This window comes from Salvelinus sp. IW2-2015, linkage group LG37, assembly GCF_002910315.2.
Source record: "Salvelinus sp. IW2-2015 linkage group LG37, ASM291031v2, whole genome shotgun sequence".
NCBI lineage: Eukaryota > Metazoa > Chordata > Actinopteri > Salmoniformes > Salmonidae > Salvelinus > Salvelinus sp. IW2-2015.
In genome coordinates, this window is record NC_036876.1 from 592,557 (window position 1) to 614,735 (window position 22,179).

Below are 22,179 nucleotides of genomic sequence, written 5' to 3' on the forward strand. Positions count from 1 at the left end.
CACCTTACCACAACTACACCTGGCTATCAGCGGAGCCTTGTCTGGCAGCGAAACACTTCATTCAGCCTCATTTACTGTCTTAAAAAAAAGATAGCTGTTATGGCTGACTTGCTTAAACAAATGTGATTCCTACTGACAATTGAGATGTACAAACTAAACCATAAGGGGACGACAAGCGGATAAGAGGCAATCCATAATTTCGATTAAGACCTTAACTGAGCGAGCGACGACGGACGTAGTCAATATAACTATTTGTTCAGCACTTTTGAAATGGACAGCGACAGAATTCAGAACATGGGCCGTTCTTACAGTATTCTCCCTGTACACCAAGTCAGAATCGTAGGATAAATAAAGGGGGCATATAAGCAAACAATGAAAGCTCTTACAATATTCAATGATTACATTTCTCTAAAACAGGTTATAGGCTACATGTGCACCACCAAGTCAGAACAGAATGTGAAATTAAGAGGGGGAAATAGACCAAATTATTAGGGTGAGGCACATGGGCTACTAACAGCTTACTACACAACATACAATATAATAATTTATATTATAACCATCATATTGAAGTAAACTTGGAGTCACGAGATGATATGGTGTGTGGTCCTCCCACTATGACTCATGAAACCATGCAGTTTATTAGGCTACAGATGAAATAAGTTATGAACTTAATAGGGTGGGGAAAGTGGACGGTGATGGGCTTGATGCTCCTTTCCAATAAATATCAAGCGTCTTATTCTGGTGACTTGATGATCGACGTTTGACAAATGAAAATATTCTCTCTCTTATCCATAATAATCTCATGATGTAGACTACCAGCACAGCCTACCTGCACAGCATCTGCCACCTGTTGGCTAGAATGCACGTGCCCAGATCAGAGGAGGCACATTTTCTATTCAACTCAACAGTTTCTGTGACAAAACTATCAGTAGAGTAAAGAAAAGAAAAATGCCATGGAAACACATTGACTCTTTAGATTTTTATTCATTACATGAAAACCTAAGCGAAAAAGTACATTTTGTGTGCACTACGTCATCACACATTGATTTTTATCTACAACAAGTCCGTTGGGTGGAAACACCACTGATGGGAAAATGCGCATATTGTCTTTATGCGGATTGTTGAATATTCGCATGAAAATCTGTGCGCCGATTGGATGGAAAACGAGCTAATTATACAAAAAAAGGCATTGACGGCTTATCAGAGTGCTGACTTAGGATCAGTTTTGCCATTTGGATGAGAATAAATACGACTGTATGGACAGATCCTAGATCAGCACTCCTACTATGAGACACTTTGTGGATATGGGCCCAGCCGCGCAGTCCAAGTGGTCTTCACTCTCACAGAGCAATTCACTCCAGACTCCACTATAACCTGCAACAGCTGGACCTTCTCCATTATCTTCTCTGACTTTTTATTAGAGATATCTTTCATGATTCATTACTTTCACCATGACTTAACTCGTTTCAGGTCATCAACTGAAGACAATTATAGATATTCAGTCATTGCTGTATGATTCTATTCAAAGTGATATTGTTCAGTAAGGCACAGAACACTGATTGGCAAAATCACATTAACACATCTCAGCAGTTCAAAATGTCAGAATTACATATTTAAACCGAACGAAGGCCTACAACGCCCACTTGGCACAATCTCCTCCAACACCCATAACCTCTCTAGCCTGAGTGCCAGTCTGTTTGTGCTATCATTGCAACTCCTTGTCACTCACTGTCATGTTTTGCTTGACAATGAGCATTGGAGTTGGTAAGAGCACAAACAGATCTGGGTCCAGGCTATAATCTCTCCCCTCTTCTCACTAACTTCAAACCAAGATGGCCGTTTGACGGTGACTTATTTCTTGGTTCCTGGATGTTCACCCTGTTCATCTTGTACTGTGACATACTGCTGAAGATCTGGTCTGGCGAGAGGTTGATGCGTCGTACATTGAGGTCGGAGGCGAACGCTCGTGCTTTCTGGTAGAAGAAGAGGGACAGTTCCCGATCAACCAGGAAGTTGTGGTAGATGGTAGCCAATCGGGTGCAGAGCTGGAGTTGGGACTTCTTGTTGCCGATGTCCATGGCTGCAGCAAGTGCTAGGTGGTAGTAACCTGCGGCGTCATACGGGTCCTACGGGTCAAAGGTGAAAAGTTAGGGGTTAGAGGTAAGGTTGGTTCGGGTCAGTGGAGAAACCGTTTTGGTTTGGTCCATGTAAATCAAGCGTTATATAGCCATAATGAAATGGAAATTCATGTATATGTTTCTGTATGCCTTTGAGGGTTGGCATCAACTCCATCTTGACACAGAGTGCAATTCAAAGAGTGCAATTCAAAGTTGAACTTTTGGGATCAAATTTCAATTTCTTATAGATATGTATTTAAAACCTGAAAAAACAACAAACAGCCAAGTCATGAATTCCATTGATTGATTGATTGATTTGATTACCTTCAGGTCATAGAATATAATGTCCCCCAGCGTCCGATACACCCTGACATAGTACAGGGTTTCCTCATCAAACTCCAGGGGCGTGGGGCAGAGGGAGAGGGCCTTCAGGTAGTAGTGTTCAGCCAGCTCAAACTGACCCAGACAGTGGTACAAAGTAGCCAGGCGGTGGAACGCCACACGCTCGTTCAGACCGTTTCCTATATGAAGTACAACCATGGTTTCATTAGTTAGTATTTCTTCACAGAAAGAGCTATAGCCATGGTGCACTTGTTTCTACTTCCTGGCACGGATTCTTCTGATGGCAGCTTTTTGTTGTTGTTGTTGTTGTAATAATAACTGTGATGTGGTTGTTTTTTCCTGCCAAACCTTCCTGGAATGCACTGACTGTAATTCACTCTGGATAAGAGCATCTGCGATATGTAAATACATATTTCTATTGGGAAATACAAGTAAGGACTGGGTCTGTGCTAAGCAAGGTCTGACCTCTTTTGGCCATAGCTAGAACACCCAGGCTCTGTTGTGTGTCCTACCCAGTTTAACACTGATGTCCAGGGCGGTCTGGGCGTACTCAACAGCCTCTCCATACAGCTTCATCTGCAGCAGCAGCTCCACCAGCTTGTTAGACAGTCTCAGTCTGACCTCTGTACTGCTGGTTTTCACCGCGATGGGCAGGGCACGGTCCTAACACACACACACACACACACACACAACACACACACACACACACACACACACACACACACACACACACACACACACACACACACACACACACACACACACACACACACACACACGAGGTGGGTCACACACATACACCACCTCTGTCCTACCCCATAGAAGCAGTGTGTGCGTCTGTGTCCTACCTCATAGAAGCAGACAGCCTTCTCTCTCTCCGTTGAGCTGTTGAAGAAGACGTCCCCTGCCGCCTCCAGCAGCTGTAGGATGAAGTGTGTGTCTCCCGTACTCACACCCACATCTTGGGCCACCTGGGAGGAAATACAAGAGGTAACGTGTCAATGTAAGTCTGAGTGAATGCTGTGTGCACTGTGCTGTAGAGTAGAATAGGTTCTGACCTGTAAATAAAGGTCCACCAGTTCAGTCTGGCCCAGCAGGTGGTATATCTTCCCAGCCTGTAACCAGGCGTAAGCCTCCTTCTCCCTCCGGCCCAGGTCTATGAAGATACCCAGGCTACGCTTGGTGTAGTCTAGAGCAGACCGCCTAGCCCTGGACACAGAGATGGAAAGGATGAGAAATGCTATCATTTGCTGCCAACTAGAGACAGGCACACAGACAAACAGACAGACAGACAGACAGACCTCTCTGTCCCCAGACTAAGGTATAGCTGGCTGATGGTCTCCAACACCTCCCCCTCCTGTCTCCTGTCTCCCCGGGTCACCAGCAGGGCCAGCTGATGTTCGTTGTAGATGATGCACTGGGCCTCATCCGGACACACTGCTCTGTAAAGGTGGCACAAGCGTCGCGTCACGCTCAACTGACCTGGTTAGAGGGGAATACACCATGGAGAGTCGGATTAACAGCATCTTTCTGTTAGCCTACTGAGCTAAAGCCTCGACATTAACCAGAGGAGCTACTTGATAAACATATTTGGGGCAGAAGTGATATATTCGGGTATACTGCAAATGAAATTCATTCCATATGTTCAGTATATAGTAACTTAGTATTTAAACAATCCAATCTTAAATAAATACATTATAGAACTGTAGAATGCATAACCGACATTCCATCCTGTGCATAGTTTTTCATGTCATTTTAGCAGGGAAATATACACGTATGAAAGATTCTGCATCTCGGTTTCTCCAACAAAAACTAACCACAGGCTTGAGAGTATTTCCTTTCCTTGGATCCAATACCAACGTTCTCAGAGGGTCCCCATACCTCCGAATGTTGATTCAGCTGATGGGTAGTGGCGAGAATTGTGTTTGAACCTGTATGTGAGCCATGTTTTCTGTAGCATTGTGGTGACACTAAGAAATGATGCTTTCAACAAAAAACAAATAAACGTACTGTCTGAGTGGTTGGACTTGATAGCCATGAGTAGAGCCCATTCATAGTAGATCTTTCCTCTGTCCAGGTGTCTCTGGTTCACATAGTACTGTCCCAGCTCCAACAGCACTGTGGTAAAGTTCACCTTGAATAACAAAAGATGACGACAAATGACAAATGTTATAATGTATATTATATAGCTGTTATAAAGGCTTTATGAAAGCATTCATAATGACACCTACAGTAAATTGTAACGATAACAAATATTACATAGAACTAAATAAATAAATAAAATAGTAACATTTTTGACATAAAAAAAATAAAAAGTTGTCCTCCTAATAGGGATGTGTAAAAATAAAAAAGGAATAAAATGAACCTCATGTTCTTGTCCCTCCAGCGCTGACAACATCTCAACAGCTTCTGTTAGATGCTGCTCCGCTAACCTCTGAGGATGAAGAGAAAGGACTGCTAATCCATCTGGAATCCTAATTAAAGTAGCAACATTTCGCTAACTTTCCTCAAAATTAACTGGTTTTCTGAGAAATCCCTGTTGGAATATTCACAGATTCTTTCCAAACAGGATTTCTGGAAAACCTGGGAATTTTGTAATCATAATTCATATATCAAATCAAATGTTATTTGTCACATGCGCCAAATACAACAGGTGTAGACTAAACCATGAAATGCTTACTTACGAGCCCATTACAAACAATGCAGAGTTAAAAAGTTTTAAGAAATTGCTAAATAAAAAAAAAAGGAAATAGTAACACAATAAAATAACAATATATTTCTGATCACATACCTTAGCCCCAGCCTTCAGACACAATAACCCCAGGTTAGCTTCTGCTACTGCCCAGTTAGCCCTGTCCTCAAACTCCTCACACACATCAATGGCCGTCTGGTAGCTCTCTGCTGCCCTCCTCAGGTCCCCCATGCTTCGCAAGGCTACACCCCTCATGTTGTGGACCAGTCCTTGAGATGAGATTGTACTTCATTAATCTCTAAGGGGAAATTAGTTAGTCATACTTACAGCAGTAGTAAATAAACTATACAAATACTCACATATTTGTATAATAACACAAACAAGCATTACAAGATATCTACAAAAAAAATACATATGAAGAGGTAAGTTCAACAGTACCTTCCTGTGGGGTAGTGCAATGTTCTGGCATGGAGGCCAGCACTGAGTCGAGGACGTCTAGAGATACCTCTGGTTGTCTGTTACAGATGTGGAGCCATGCTAGCCACACAAGGGCGATGTTTCGTTCAGGAATGCTAGTGGTGCCCGATGATGATGACGGCGCACGATGATGGTCTATGAGAGTGTGCATGGAGCGTACGGCGTGACCTAGCATCCCATGTACCTGAAACAGCTGGGATAGGCAGAGTGTTAGAGCCTGGCTTAGAGCTTGGTCACCAGTGCCACCGACTCCATCTAATCGCCCAGTGAAGGAGAGCGACCGGCTGAGATATGGAGCCACTTGAGCCGGAATGGCAACGTCCTGCTTCCGGATCCCATAGAGTCTGTCTGTGTTCTCCAGAACCAGCCCCGTTCCATTCAGACAATCGGCTAGCCTAGCAGACGGATGCATCGTGGCTCTCCTGGCCGAGCTGACACAGAGGTGGGGGAGGGAGAGCTGGCTGTACAGCCTCCCCAGGCTGAGGTAGCCATGGCTGGGTGCGACGCTCCGGACACCAGGGGGCTCCGCCAAGAGAACCAGAAGCCTCTCCAGGAAGGGAACGGTGTCCGCCGCCTCACCTCGCCTCCAGTGGAGCTTGGCCAAAAGGAAGCATGCTCTGGCTTCTGCCATCTTGTTGTGACTAAGCACCGCCTTCTTCAGGATAAACTTCAGAACTTCTGAGTCTTTCTCCACTGTCGAGACGCAGTAAGGGATGCCCATTAGCAGCGCAGCGATCCGCTCCGACAGAGCCAAGTATTTTTCTGTATTTTTCTGCATGAGATAGATCACCGCTAAATTAGCGTAGATACTAGCTAGCATTAGCATGTCCGTGAAGCCGCCTCGAGGGACGCTAAGGGCCTCCTCGAAGTAGACTCGAGCCTGGGAAAATTTTGATCGTCCTGCGCAGAGCTTCCCCAAAAGGAAACAGAGGCGGCTCTGGGACCAATGGAGACGCTTCTTCCTGGCAGTTTCCCTGGCAACACCTAGATACGCCACCAATTTGTCAACGTCGTCTGAGTGGCCAGTGAAAGTGGCGAGGAGCCGTTCTGGAGTTTGGCCATAGAGGGCGCCAAACTCTGGCTTGTAGTTGCTGCCACCCAGGAAGGATAGAAGAGGAAGGAATTTCTCCTGGTTGGTGGTGGTGCCTTCCTCAACTGGTTGGATGGTGAAGTGAGGCCCGCTGGGTAACGTAGTCTTAGAGGTCTCACTGTGGTCCTCCAGAGTTCCGTTTGTCGTCACAGTTGCATGAGGCACCTTCGATTTCATCTTCCCTTTTAGCAGAATCTCTTCAATCTTCCTCCTCAGTTCTGCTTGTTGGTGAGCGTCCATGTTGCCTTGGGAACCATCTGTAAGACATTAGATGAAGATCATTATTTATGATTTTGTTGACATGTGGGAAGAATCAGAAAAAGGGAATTATTTGAATAGTTTTCCAAGTTGAGAAAAAATACTCAAACCCAATAGTCCATAAGTACAAAGCAAACAATAAATACCCCTCCTTTGAGTTGGTTCATTTGGAGAATCCGGTTGAGCAATCAGATCTGGAATGAAAGGAATAATGAATGAATCAATATTAAAACAGACTGTCTTTACACAGTAAGCAAGTCTAAGAGAGCAATGCAAAAATAAAAACAAGCTGTTCTTGCTGGCAGCTGTTCATCACCAAGAAAATGCCCCTGAGCATTTCCCAATTTCTGTCTCACCAAGTTTGTAGACGTGTCCAACATCATTCTGGTTGATTTTTTTCAGCAAGGCGATTGTCTCCTCTTTAATCTGATCTTCTTTCAGGTTGAAAAACAACCTCTCTTCTTTCTCTAGGAAAATGTCAGACGCCCTAGAATGGAGTTAATAAAACAAAATGTCTACTAATTTCAGACAAGGTAGAATGATAACACTTTCTAAAAGGAACGTGAGGAGCTACTATGTTGGTTTGAACATATAATTCAACATGGCTCTGAAAGCATTGTCCACAGTGTGCCTTTGTACATTTACTGTGATACACCCATAGAGATAAACCAAGTGTGCTATTATTGAGTTGCGCCCCCCTCCTTTCCTCTCAGAACAGCCTCAATTCATCGGGGAACGGACTCTACAAGGTGTCGAAAGCACTCCACAGTGATGCTGGCCCATGTTGACTCCAATGCTTCCCACAGTTGTGTCAAGTTGGCTGGATGTCCTTTGGGTGGTGGACCATTCTGGATACACATAGGAAACTGTTGAGTGTGGAAAACTACACTTGAGTAGCTGATACCATCGAGCTGCATAGTTGCTGGCATACCAATCACCATGTAAGTGTTCTATTTAATTCTATGAATATATCACTACTGTATACATGATGACGCAGTTAATCTGATGCAGTTAACCAGACGGAGTTAAACTTCTTAAGTGTAGGGGGCAGTATTTTCGTTTTTGGCTAAAAAACGTACCCATTTGAAACTGCCTATTTCTCAGCCCCCGAAACTAGAATATGCATATAATTGTCAGATTAGGATAGAAAACACTCTAAAGTTTCCAAAACTGTCAAAATTTTGTCTGTGAGTTTAACAGAACTGATATTGCAGGCTAAAACCTGAGGAAAATCCAATCAGGAAGTGCCTCTGTTTTTGAAACATCTCTGTTCTTATGCATCCCTATCACCCATTTAAAGGGATATCAACCAGATTACTTTTTCTATGGCTTCCCCAAGGTGTCAACAGCCTTTAGACATAGTTTCAGGCTTTTATTTTGAAAAATGAGCGAGAACGATCACATTGCGTAAGTGGATAGGTGGGGGCTCTCAGAGTGAGTTGTGCGCAACAGAGAAAGGCGGCCATTGTTACTCCCGGTCCTATTGAAAAACCAACACTCCCGGTTGATATACACTGCTCAAAAAAATAAAGGGAACACTTAAACAACACAATGTAACTCCAAGTCAATCACACTTCTGTGAAATCAAACTGTCCACTTAGGAAGCAACACTGATTGACAATAAATTTCACATGCTGTTGTGCAAATGGAATAGACAAAAAAGTGGAAATTATAGGCAATTAGCAAGACACCCCCAAAAAAGGAGTGATTCTGCAGGTGGTGACCACAGACAACTTCTCAGTCCTATGCTTCCTGGCTGATGTTTTGGTCACTTTTGAATGCTGGCGGTGCTCTCACTCTAGTGGTAGCATGAGACGGAGTCTACAACCCCACACAAGTGGCTCAGGTAGTGCAGTTCATCCAGGATGGCACATCAATGCGAGCTGTGGCAAAAAGGTTTGCTGTGTCTGTCAGCGTAGTGTCCAGAGCATGGAGGCGCTACCAGGAGACAGGCCAGTACATCAGGAGACGTGGAGGAGGCCGTAGGAGGGCAACAACCAGCAGCAGGACCGCTACCTCCGCCTTGTGCAAGGAGGTGCACTGCCAGAGCCCTGCAAAATGACCTCCAGCAGGCCACAAATGTGCATGTGTCTGCTCAAACGGTCAGAAAACAGACTCCATGAGGGTGGTATGAGGCCCGACGCTCCACAGGTGGGTTGTGCTTACAGCCCAGCACCGTGCAGACGTTTGGCATTTGCCAAGAACACCAAGATTGGCAAATTCGCCACTGGCGCCCTGTGCTCTTCACAGATGAAAGCAGGTCACACTGAGCACATGAGCACATGTGACAGACGTGACAGAGTCTGGAGACGCCGTGGAGAATGTTCTGCTGCCTGCAACATCCTCCAGCATGACCGGTTTGGCGGTGGTCAGTCATTGGTGTTGTGGTGCATTTCTTTGTGGGGCCGCACAGCCCTCCATTGCTCGCCAAAGGTAGCCTGACTGCCATTAGGTACCGAGATGAGATCCTCAGACCCCTTGTGAGACCATATGCTGACATATGCACATTTGTGGCCTGCTGGAGTCATTTTGCAGGGCTCTGGCAGTGCACCTCCTTGCACAAAGGCGGAGGTAGCGGTCCTGCTGCTGGGTTGTTGCCCTCCTACGGCCTCCTCCACGTCTCCTGATGTACTGGCCTGTCTCCTGGTAGCGCCTCCATTCTCTGGACACTACGCTGACAGACACAGCAAACCTTTTTGCCACAGCTCGCATGTTATGTGCCATCCTGGATGAACTGCACTACCTGAGCCACTTGGTGTGGTTGTAGACTCCGTCTCATGCTACCACTAGAGTGAGAGCACCGCCAGCATTCAAAAGTGACCAAAACATCAGCCAGGAAGCATAGGAACTGAGAAGTGGTCTGTGTCACCACCTGCAGAATCACTCCTTTTTTGGGGTGTCCTGCTAATTGCCTATAATTTCCACCTTTTGTCTATTCCATTTGCACAACAGCATGTGAAATTTATTGTCAATCAGTGTTGCTTCCTAAGTGGACAGTTTGATTTCATAGAAGTGTTATTGACTTGGAGTTACATTGTGTTGTTTAAGTGTTCCCTTTATTTTTTTGAGCAGTGTATTATCGAATAGATATTTGAAAAACAACCTGAGGATGTTTATAAAAAACGGTGACATGTTTCTGTGGACATTATGGATATTATCTGGAACTTTTGTCTGCGTTGTCGTGAACGCTTTTTCCTGTGGATTTCTCAGCATAACGCGCGAAACGAACGGAGTATTTGGATATAAAAATATCTTTATGGAACAAAAGGAAACATTTGTCTAACTGGAGTCTCGTGAGTGAAAACATCCGAAGATCATCAAAAGTAAACGATTAATTTGATTGCTTTTCTGATTTTCGTGACCAAGTTACCTGATGCTAAGTGTACTTAAGTTTTTGTCGAGCGATCGATAAATATACACAAACGCTTGTATTGCTTTCGCTGTAAAGCATAATTTCAAAATCTGAGACGACAGGTGGATTAACAAAAGGCTAAGCTGTGTTTTGCAATATTGCACTTGTGATTTCATGAAATGAATATCTTTCTAGTAATATTATTTGACTGTGGCGCTATGCTATTCAGCGTTGCTGATGACAATTATCCCGGATCCGGGATGGGTGGTTCAGAAAGGTTAATCAATATATAACTCAGCAGAAGGACACACTTACTCACAAAGGCTATCGGCCGGTCTGACCAGTGTTGTCATCACCAATCCCACTTCTCCTGTCCTCTCCAGTCTGCCAGTGAACCACTCGAAGCACGACACCAACAGGCCCACAATGATGATGCGATCACCCTGCTCCAGGCTTAGCTCGTCTGGCCCACCGGCGTCATACTCAACAGTGGCCACGCAGGAGCCAGTGGCTAGCATGGAGAGAGAGAAAGGTGGACAGGAGAGATTAATTAGAATTTTAAAGTAAGTTTTGACTCTAGAATTCCTCCACATAACTCTAATTCTATGAGAAAAAGGAACAGTGAAGCCCTTAGAATTAGGATTGTCAAGTGGAATTCAAACAAGGTTCTTCTTACCAAACTGGCAGGGGAAATCACATGCTGGCTTGCCACTGCCAACTAAGATGTTCTCCCCACATGATTTGAGGAACCATCTATAGGGCGGAAACAGGAACGAAATATGCGAATAAAAAGGTGAAACTTGGAAAATTAGCAGTATGCTTCTTCTTCTGTATTGACTAAGAATGAAATAGCTAAGTATACACTAGGCAAAGTACTGACTGGTGGAAGGGGATGACGGGCTCCAGGGCTGGTTTGGGTTTGGTCCCCCGGGCTCCATCCCCCAGGGAGAGTACGGTCCACCCCGAGCCCAGGAACGGGGGCTCAAACAGGGCGATGTCCCCCTGCTCCAGGTAGAGGTCTCTACCAGAGGTGGAGCTGTCGAACATCTGGGTGGAGCTGCAGCTGGCGAACAAGGAACCTGACAGAAGGGGAGATTTGTCATACTTTATTTGTGGGTATAACTAAATAACAAATAATTTGTAGCATTGTAATTAAGAGTATAACATGTATAACATATCATAACAGCATAACATGGATACTCAATGTTAATTTGATCTGTATGTGCTGACTTATCAAATTAAGTGCTTCTGTATATTCTGAATACACCATTCTGAATACACCATCTGAATGTGGGTACCAAAAGCTGTCGAAGTCAGATATTTTAATCTGTGAGTCACTGGGCGAGTTACCCTCTTGCATGAGGATGCCTTTGTACATGAGGTTGAGAGTCTCCTCTTGGATAGAGATCTCTATTGCAAAGTACTCCTGGTCCAGAGAACTCAACCAGAAGTCCTGGTCCAACAGCAGGTTCTCCATGCACTGGCCCAGAAAGCCTGGGGAACAGAGGTCAAAGGTCAGATGTCAATATGTCAGAGGTCAGTCAGAACTCCTGGTCTATAAGTAGTTTATGTATTGATTTCAATCTGAGATATAAAATCAGTTACTTTGTTATTTCAAACCCGAACCTGTTCAGGCCCGGGTCGGGTCTCGGGTATATCGGGTCCACCCGAACCTGTTCAGGCCCGGGTCGGGTCTCGGGTATATCGGGTCCACCCGAACCCGTGAAGAACTCTACTTTGTTTGGTATTTATTAGGATCTCCATTAGCCGCTGCAAAAGCATTAACTACTCTTCCTGGGGTCCTCATGAAACAATACATAGTGCAGAACATTATTAGTCAAGGACTGAAATACATACATTTAAAACGTGACACATAGCCTATGTCATGACTGTCCTGTGAGGATCCAAATAGGTCAGATCAGCTTTGCAATAAATAACAATAAATAAAACATTCAGAAATCTTTCTCTAAATTACCTCAAGGAATGTACTTTGTTTTAAGAAGACTTTTCGGGCCAAAAGTCTAACACGTTCAAAAGCAACTACTAGAACAATATTTCTAACATAGAATGTGGGGAATTGTCAGAGGCGACCTAAAAGAACACTAATTTCGGTTTGGTTGTTATTTTGTGATGTCATTAAAAATATTATAAAGGAAACACTGTAACTTGGAAAGTATACATACGACATGTACAAACTTTCCATCCTCTGCGTTGTGCATGCTATATGAAAAATGAGTGTTTTGTTGAGAGGGATGTGATTTTAGAAACTAAGAGGAAATTGTTTCTATAACTGTGCACATATCTTTTGACCATGATAGCTTGCTATCTAGGGTTAGACCCAGCAGTTTAGTCTCCTCAACTTGCTCAATAGCCACAATATTCAATAATAGATCCAGATGAGGTTTAGTGTTGAGCGAGTGATTTGTCCCAAAAACTATGCTTTTAGTTTTTGAGATATTTAGCACCAGCCTATTGCTAGATACCCATTCTATAACTGACTGGAACTATATGTTAAGTGTCTTATTTATTTTACTGTTACAGGCGACATGTATACTGTTGAGTCGTCAGCGTACAGACACACAGGCTTTATTCAAGGTCAGTGGAAGATCATTTGTAAAAACAGAAAACAATAATGTCCCTAGCCGGCTGCCCTGCGGTACACCACACTGAATTTGCAGAGGCTTCCATTAACGAAGAGAGAGAGGATTCCATTAACAAAAAGCCTCTCTGTTCTATTAGATGGGTAACTCAATCCATAATACAGGCAGAGGATGCAAATCCACTGAAGTCTAACAAAACAACTCACAATCTTCTTACTATCAATTTCTTTCAGCCAATCATCAGTAATTTATGTCAGTGCCAAGCATGTTGAGTGCCCTTTGTTTTCTGTAAAATAACTTGATCAAACCCAACTTTTCCCCAGAAGTTTGCTAAGCACTTGCAACAGGCTGATTGGTCGCCGATTTGAACCATTTAAACATATATTTTTTAATTTAACTAGTCAGTTAAGAACAAATTCTTATTTACAATGACGGCCTTCCCCGGCCAAAGCCGGACGACGCTGGGCCAATTGTGTGCCGCCCTATGGGACTCCCAATCACGGCCGGATGTGATACAGCCTGGATTCGAACCAGTGACTGTAGTGACGCCTCTTGCATGGAGATGCAGTGCCTTAGACCGCTGCGCCACTCGGGAGGCCATTAAAGGGTGCTCTGCTATATTTGGTTAGAAATGACCTCAGACCCCTCCATGTCTGAGGGCACACAGCATCTTCTAGGCTTAAATTGAAGATGTGGCAAACAGGAGTCACAATGTATTCTGCTACCAACCTCAACAATTGACCATCCAGGTTGTTGGCACCAGGTGATTTGTCCTGATCTATAGATCGCAACAATTCTTCCACCTCTTCCACACCCACTTTGAGGAAGTTGAAACTACAGTGCTTGTCTTTCATTATTTGGTCCATTATGCATGAATATGAAGACTCAGCATTTACTGTTTGCATGTCATACCTAAGTTTGCTAATCTTGTCAACAAAACAGTTATTAAAGTGGTTGGCAATATCAAAGGGTTTTGTTATGAACAAGCCATCTGTCTCAATGAAAAGATGGAGCCGAGTTTGCATTCTTGCCTATAATTGTATTTAAAGTACTCCAGAGCTTTTAACTTTCATTCATCTTTCTTCCATAGTATAGTTTCTTCTTCTTTTTGTTTAGTTACGTGACTTGTCAATTTACTGTATGTTTGCCAGTCTGCTGTGTTGTCAGATTTATTTGCTATTACCTTTGCCTCATCCCTCTCTGCCATACCGTTTTTCAATTCATAATCTATTCATGGGGATTTGACAGATCTAACAGTCAGTTTGTTGATGGGCGCATGCCTGTCAGTAACCGGAAGAAACAGTTTCATAAACGCTTCAAGTGCTGCATCCAGATGTTCCTCATTACACACATCAGACCAACAAATAATTATTCACATCTTCGACACAGGAATCATTGCAAAACCTCTTGTATGATCGTTTATACAAATGTTTAGGTCCAGTCTTTGGAACTTTAGTTTTTCTAGACATGGCTATTATATTATGATCACTACATCTGATGGGTGTGGACACTGCTTTAGAGCAGATTTATGCAGCATCAGTAAAGATGTGATCAATACACATGCATGATTAAGTTTCTGTTCTGTTAGTAAATACCCTGGTAGGTTGACTGATGACTTGAACCAGATTGCAGGCACTACATTTTGGAGCTTATTTTTGAGTGGGCAGCTTGATGACAACCAGTCAATATTTAGGTCACCCAGAAAATATACCTTTCTGTTGATATCACATAAATTAACCAACATTTCACACATATAGTCCAAATACTGACTTTTAACACTTGGTGGACTATAGCAACTTCCTACAATAATAGGCTTTGGTGAGGCAGATTAACCTGTAGCCATATTACTTCAACATCACCGGACATGAGATCCTCTCTCAGCCTTACAGGAATATGACTCTGGACATACAGTGCATTCGGAAACTATTCAGCCCCTTTTTACACATTTTGTTACATTACAGCCTTATTCTACAATTTATTTAATTGTTTTTTCCCCCCTCCTCAATCTACACACAATACCTGATGATGACAAAGCAAAACCAGGTTTAGACATTTTTGCAAATGTATAAAAGTGAAATATTACATTCACATAAGTATTCAGACCTTTTACTCAGTACTTTGTTGAAGCACCTTTGGCAGCGATTACAGCCTCAAGTCTTCTTGGGTATGACTCTACAAGCTTGGCACACCTGTATTTGGGGAGTTTCTTCCATTCTTCTCTGCAGATCCTCTCAAGCTGTCAGGTTGGATGGGGAGCATCGCTGCACAGCTATTTTCAGGTCTCTCCAGAGATGTTCGATTTGGTTCAAGTCCGGGCTCTATCTGGCCCACTCAAGGACATTCAGAGACTTGTCCCAAAGCCACTCCTGTGGTGGCTTGGCTGTGTGCTTAGGGTCGTTGTCCTGTTGGAAGGTGAACCTTCACCCCAGTCGGAGGTCCTGAGCACTCTAGAGCAGGTTTTCATCAAGGATCTTTCTGTACTTTGCTCCGTTCATCTTTCCCTCCATCATGACTAGTCTCCCAGTCCCTGCCGCTGAAAAACATCCCCACAGCATGATGCTGCCACCACAATGCTTCACCGTAGGGGTGGTGCCAGGTTTCCTCAAGACGTGACGCTTGGCATTCAGGCCAAAGTGTTCAATCTTGGTTTCATCAGACCAAATAATCTTGTTTCTCATGGTCTGAGTGTCTATAGGTGCCTTTTGGCAAACTCCAAGCGGGTTGTCATGTGCATTTTACTGAGCAGTGGCTTCCGTCTGGCCACTACCATAAAGGCCTGATTAGTGGAGTGCTGTAGGGATGGTTGTCCTTCTGGAAGGTTCTCCCATCTCCAAAGAGGAGCTATGGGGCTCTGTCAGAATGACCATCGGGTTCTTGGTCACCTCCCTGACCAAGGCCCTTCTCCCCGATTGCTCAGTTTGGCTAGGCGGCCAGCTCTAGGAAGAATCTTGGTGGTTCCAAACTTCCTCCATTTAAGAATGATGAGGCCATTGTGTTCTTGGGGACCTTCAATACTGCAGAATTTTTTGTACCGTTCCCCAGATAACGACACAATCCTGTCTTGGAGCTAATGGCTTGGTTTTTGCTCTGACATGCACTGTCAACTGTGGAACGTTATATAGACAGGTGTGTGCCTTTCCAAATCGTGCCCAATCAATTGAATTTACCACAGGTGGACTCCGATCAAGTTGTTGAAACATCTCAAGGATGATCAATGCAAACAGGATGCACCCGAGCACAATTGAGTCTCATAGCAAAGGGTCTGAATACTTATGTAAATGTAATATTTCAGTTCTTTTTTTTATACATTTGCAAAACTTTCTAAAAACAAGTTTTTGCTTTGTCATTATGGGATATTGCGTGTAGATTTATGAGGAAAAAAACAATTTAATCAATTTTGGAATAAGGCTGTAATGTAACAAAATGTGGAAAAAGTCAAGGGGTCTGAATACTTTCCAAATGCACTGTACATGGCAACACCTCCATATGCATTTCTATCTTTCCTATATATTCTATAACCATGTATGTTAAGTTAGGATTCAGAACTTGCGTATCATTCATGTAAATAAAAACCCCATACTATATCTAGAACTTCTTATACTAGACGACATTACCCATTGTGTAATACGTGGTGAACCTCCATATCTCTTCAAATGTTTTGAATGTGACAAATATGGCGTTTTCTTCACAGTTGATGGAAACGAGCCGAGCTGATAGTTCCTAAAAGTACAGGAGAGGAGAACAGAGAAGAGTTCTAAATGTACATGATTTCTCACAAACTACTGTATAAAGCAATGTAATCTGTTAATAAGGTACTAAACTCAATAAGAACAAATACAACCTGATAACACAACCACTTCAAATGCAAAACTGGTGATATGACCATACACAATGCATTCATTCTTTTCACTATAACTTTACAGACTTGCGATAATTCCACAAAAGCTGTGACAAAGCATTGACAAAATGGGGTGTGACTGTGCTGAGTACAGTATCATAGCAAATGCATTTTAGCAGCATATATAGATTACAGGAGTACATATAGATTACAGCTGTACATAAAGATTACATGAAAATTACATAGGTTAACGTTTATTGTCCTGAATCTTTCCCTAGAGGCAGAACTGAGCGATTTCCACTAAATGGGCCAACTACAAAGTCAAAATTGTCTATATCGTAGTTCAAGAAAACAAAAATGATATTTTGTGTCTTAATTTAAGGTTAATATCAGATTTTATGACTTTGTGGCTATGCTAGCTACTGACCACTCTGCAGCGATGCCTCCAGGTCAAGATTTCTGACAATAAATGCCAACCTGCGACAAGACTAACCTGGATACATAAAGGTTAATAGAGTGTTATACCATGAAGAGAGCGTTGACCTCCATGCTGTCGGCCTCCAGGAGGCGGAGTTTCCCCCGCAGCACTTCCTGTGACCCCTCGTCTGCAGGAAGCTTGTCCGGCCCCTCCACCATGGCCAACAGCATGGGCAGCGCTGGAAACACACACATTAAAATCACCATTACAGTCTATGACAAGCTGAGTATGGGCAATCCTTCTCTAGTTAATGTTTTGTAGGAGAGAAGAGGTGACAGAGATACTCTGGTGACTTCGTAATAAAACAATAGTGCCATTTATCAAAACACCACGTAGAAGTAATTCACTTCCACATTCCAAAAGCAGTTCAAAAGTGTAGTTTGAGGTTTGTCATAGTTAAAGACTAAAAACGACTCAGAACAAAAATGTCAATATCCTGACAGGTACAGTACTAATACTGTATCCTCAACTTTGCTTTACTTCCTGTTTCTTTATTAACCAAAGTCCATTTTGGACACAATCATCTCACCACTTACAGAAAAACCACATGATTTCACATGTGGGAAATCACACGATTTCACATGTGAAATTGAATGTGAAATCATGTGTTTTTGGAACACTTGATCACGTTTTCACATGTGTAGTTCCATGTTACCACGTTGCTTTACATGTTGTCTCGTGTTATCATATTAACGTCACATACGATCACGTGATCACATGTGTAGTTCCATGTTATCACGTTGCTTTACATGTCTCGTGTTATCATATTAACTTCACATACGATCACGTGATCACATGAAAACGTGTGTTTTTGGAACCCTTAATATGTGTCTACATGAAATTCATGTTGTTTTTCAGTAATGGACTGGTCTGGTGACACTGTGATTGACAGTGAATGACCCACAGAGATTAATCAATGACTTCAAAGTGGCTTTCTCAAGTCCAAGGTACAAGAATCATAGTTCAAAATCACTGTCAAATACATGATTTTTCCATAATGAGAAGTGAATTTCCAGCCTGGTCCCAGATCTGTTTGTGCTGTCTTGCCATTTCCTATGGTCCCTGTCACACCAAATGTAACAATAACCATAGGAGTTAGCAAAACAGCACAAACCGATCTGGGAACCAGGCTAGTGAGTTCTAGTTTAATAGCATACAGGCTACTGCTTTTGTGAGACAAGAGAAGAAAGAGTGCAGAACACACTATAACTGCAGTAAGTTGTTTATGGGTACACTAAAAACCACAGTAGGAATATACAAAATATAAAAACTGTTTCCTACTGAAGAAACATGAAACCCATAACTTATATGATTGTAATATGACCCAATGTCAACTCGCCTTTTTAATGGTTGACTGAGTCTGCAGTCATAGCGTGGGTCAAATCACTACAGCAGTGCTCAGTGTGTTGCTCTCAACCTAGCCTGGTCCCAGATCTGTCTCCATTGCTCTCATTATTGAGTGACAGGGAGTTGGCATGATAGCACAAACAGGCTGGCACTCAGGCTACTCACCTCAGACTACTATGTTGATACTGGAAGCATGAGGCTGTATGAAATAGCATGATGGTTCGTAGCAGAATGTGTCATTCAAAACCCACAGTTGAATCTTAGAGCTCATAATGGCAAGAGAGAGTTAAACCCATAAACCATAACTTTACTCCAACTACCACAGCCAAACCCCAAACTCTCTCCCCTTCTTTTGGGAATACTGTGGTTGGAACCTTCAAGAAATTCCATTCCGTTAAATTCTGAGTTTCCACAATGAGAATGAAGTGTCTGATATACATGCATTGGACGATTGAAAATGGAAATCCCCCTTTCACTGAAAGGTGTCATATATCTGGGTCTGTATTAATACAGTGTTTCAGGGTATGATCTAGGATCAGTTTAGCCTTGTAGATCATAATGAATAAGATTACATGGACCGGTGGGAACTGATTCTAGATCAGCCCTGTAGAGTAGATACACAGTTATTAGTTAGTCACCTGTTGGGAAGCCGTCTTCGGATGTGCCTGCTCCTCTGGAGCTGGAGCGCTCTGCAATAAACAGACATGTTCATTTAATACTGAACACAGTGTGTATGCTACTTTGAGCGATTGTAAGAAGTAGGTAAACAAAATAACCTACAAATTAAAGGTGACATGCCCAAAAGTTCTTTATGGGCCTTTTGGCTAGTGGTTGACATGTCTTTTATGTGTTTATTATGACAAGAGCAGGAAAACATATGATCCCTAGTCCTGTTTGTGCTGTTTCCTGTGTGTGCTATCGCTTACACACACCACACAGAGGGAGACAGGAGGAATCTGTCACGTTCTGATTTCATAACAGTGTCCCCAACTAAACAAGAAGGAAGAATTGAGAGAAAGGGGGCAGGGTCACAAAACAGACCACCATAGATAGAACTGAAACAATGAACAAGTTGTCAAATAACCCTCATTTAAACTGAGCTTGTAAGACTAGCACAGACAGTGTCACCAGCAAAGCACCCCCACACAATAACACCTCCTCCATGCTTTACCGTGGGATATACACATGCAGAGATAATCCGTTCACCCACACTGCGTCTCACAAAGACATGGCGGTTGAAACCAAAAATCTAAAATTTGGACTCCAGACCAAAGGACAAATTTCCACCAGTCTAATGTCCATTGCTCGTGTTTCTTGGCCCAAGCAAGTCTTCTTCTTATTGGTGTCCTTTAGTAGTAGTTTCTTTGCAGCAATTCAACCATGAAGGCCTGATTCACACAGTCCTCTGAACAGTTGATGTTGAGATGTGTCTGTTACTTGAACTCTGTGAAGCATTTATTTGGGCTGCAATTTCTGAGGCTAATAACTCGAATGAACTTTTTTTTAAGTCTGGGTCTTCCTTTCCTGTGGTGTTCCTCATGAGAGCCAGTTTCATCATAGCGCTTGATGGTTTTTGCGACTGCACTTGAAGAAACATTCAAAGTTCTTGAAATTGTCTGGATTGACTGACCTTCATGTCTTAAAGTAATGATGAACTGTCGTTTCTCTTTGTTTATTTGAGCTGTTCTTGACATAATATGGACTTAACCCTTTTGGTACAAGACCATCTTCTGTATACCCCCCCACCTTGTCACATCACAACTGATTGGGTCAAACGCATTAAGAAGGAAAGAAATTCCACAAATTAACAAGGCACACCTGTTAATTGAAATGCATTCCAGGTGACTACCTCATGAAGCTGGTTGAGAGAATGCCAAGAGCATGCAAAGCTGTCATTAAGGCAAAGGGTGGCTATTTGAAGAATCTCAAATATAAAATATATTTTGATTTGTTTAACACTTTTTTGGTTACTACATGATTCCATATGTGTTATTTCATAGTTTTGATGTCTTCACTATTATTCTACAATGTAGAAAATAGTAAAAATAAAGGAAAACCCTTGAACGAGGTGTTCGAAGACTTGACTGGTAGTCCTAAAAACAATATCACTGTATGCTACTACTGCAGAGGCGGATTGTGGATCTGTGTGTCATTTTAATGTTACTTTATGGATCAATGACTCACCCATTTTTCTACTTCTGGTCCCCTTTTTTACCGGATCATGGTTGTGGTCTTCTGCTGAGAGCTCTCTCCGGTAATGGCGCGTGTTAGTGTCCTTACGGTTAACCACCGCCACGGGTTCCACCTCTTGTTCCACGGTTGACATAATGAATCGAAGTATTTCCTACTTTTTCATGTTGTAGCCCTACTTTAAACTCCCCGAGCGAAGCTGGATATCATGCGCATCTGCACCCTCCTCGCGCCGTGGGCACACTATCCATGGAGTACGTCACAAAAGTTTACTATCACTGTCGAAGAGGGCGTGAGACGTTAAAACCGCTAACTTGGAGATGCCTTGTCGTAGAAGAATATCAATATTGTGTTGTCACTTAATGGTCCATAGAAGCGTTACTTATTCCAAAGTCAGATCTTTGGTGAAAAATCGGTGATTGTCATCCGCTGTTTTGCTTACAGAGGATTTCCCAACTCCATCAGAATTGACCTGTCCTGTGACGTTTGTGCGAAGAAAGTGCAGCTGACTGCAGGGAACAGGTTAATAATCGCTGACTGAACAAATAAAGTTTATTTTCTTAAATCCACCGCGCTGTTCTGTCAACAGAAGGAGTTCCCTGTTATGAATATAGGCCATTGGCTGTGGGAAAGTTGAACTGTTTTCTCAATCCTCAGATACATTTTTCCAGAAGTTTGAGTGCTATGTGTCGTATATAAAACTTTTCCACTTATTTGACCTCATCGTGGCATTCATAATTTCTTGCTATTTCAGCTATTTCCTATTGGGAAATTGAAAATGCTACACGCAAGCACGCACGTAGCCTACGTGTACGTACATAAACACACAATTGCTTAGACCTTTAATGTAGTCCTTTGTGTAGTCTATTGCACCATTTGACCATTTCCACAGTCAGCTGCTGCGTACACTAAAATAAGTGTCCTTTGCCCAAGCTAACCTCTTGTCACATCCTAGGAAGAGAGTCAGCGCTTCCCTTTCCTCCTCTCTATCAGCCTGGCCTGGAGTTAACACTTAGTCTCGGAGACCAGAGCCCTGTCTATCATGTCCAACTGAATGGAAAGAATGACTCACTATTTCCATTCGAATCTGTTAGAAAAATAAATAAACCTTTTCGCACTATGAAACACCTAAAGATTAGACAATAAGCAAACATAAAAGAACAGAATAATAGCTATTGAATAATATGTATTCAACGTCACACACTATAAAAAAAAAGCACTTAAATGTACGTTTTTAAAATGACATTCGTAAGCACGTTTCATTGGTGAAAAAGTCGAACATTAGGTTCTGTTTTCCCGGGAAATAAGCTACTGTCAAAATCGAATACATGATAGATATCAATTATGACGTTAGGGTTCCTTGATAATGGCATTCTACTAAGTGTCCGTATTTCACGG

General features: G+C 42.7%; 1 protein-coding gene across 3 annotated transcripts; it reads right to left on the reverse strand.

Annotated features, from left to right (window-relative positions):
- Window positions 1-964: 964 nt before the first annotated feature.
- On the reverse strand, window positions 965-21,288 carry LOC111960308 (SH3 domain and tetratricopeptide repeat-containing protein 1). Of its 3 annotated transcripts, XM_023982264.2 has the most exons (20): window positions 20,776-21,288; window positions 19,230-19,280; window positions 17,292-17,422; window positions 16,543-16,648; window positions 11,679-11,822; window positions 11,209-11,407; window positions 11,005-11,081; window positions 10,644-10,839; window positions 7,333-7,463; window positions 7,123-7,170; window positions 5,590-6,975; window positions 5,251-5,420; window positions 4,825-4,893; window positions 4,470-4,593; window positions 3,761-3,941; window positions 3,518-3,668; window positions 3,308-3,430; window positions 2,972-3,122; window positions 2,442-2,638; window positions 965-2,126 (listed from the first exon to the last, which is right to left on the reverse strand). In XM_023982264.2, the coding sequence occupies exons 1-20, from the start codon at window positions 20,915-20,917 to the stop codon at window positions 1,794-1,796; spliced, it is 4,110 nt and encodes a 1,369-aa protein (XP_023838032.1). In that variant the 5' UTR covers window positions 20,918-21,288; the 3' UTR covers window positions 965-1,793. The 3 variants fall into 3 exon arrangements, with proteins under 3 accessions (XP_023838032.1, XP_023838033.1, XP_023838034.1); XM_023982265.2 differs by lacking the exon at window positions 19,230-19,280; XM_023982266.2 differs by lacking the exons at window positions 16,543-16,648; window positions 17,292-17,422; window positions 19,230-19,280; window positions 20,776-21,288 and adding an exon at window positions 11,934-16,534.
- Between the last annotated feature and the right edge of the window lie 891 nt (window positions 21,289-22,179).

Coding starts and splice junctions, on each gene's coding strand:
- LOC111960308 (XM_023982264.2), bottom strand. CDS start 20,917: ATGTCAACCGTGGAACAAGAGGTGGAACCCGTGGCGGTGGTTAACCGT. Junction 7,171..7,332: donor TGGACACGTCTACAAACTTG/GTGAGACAGAAA, acceptor CTTTCATTCCAG/ATCTGATTGCTCAACCGGAT. Junction 6,976..7,122: donor TGAACCAACTCAAAGGAGGG/GTATTTATTGTT, acceptor AATGTCTTACAG/ATGGTTCCCAAGGCAACATG.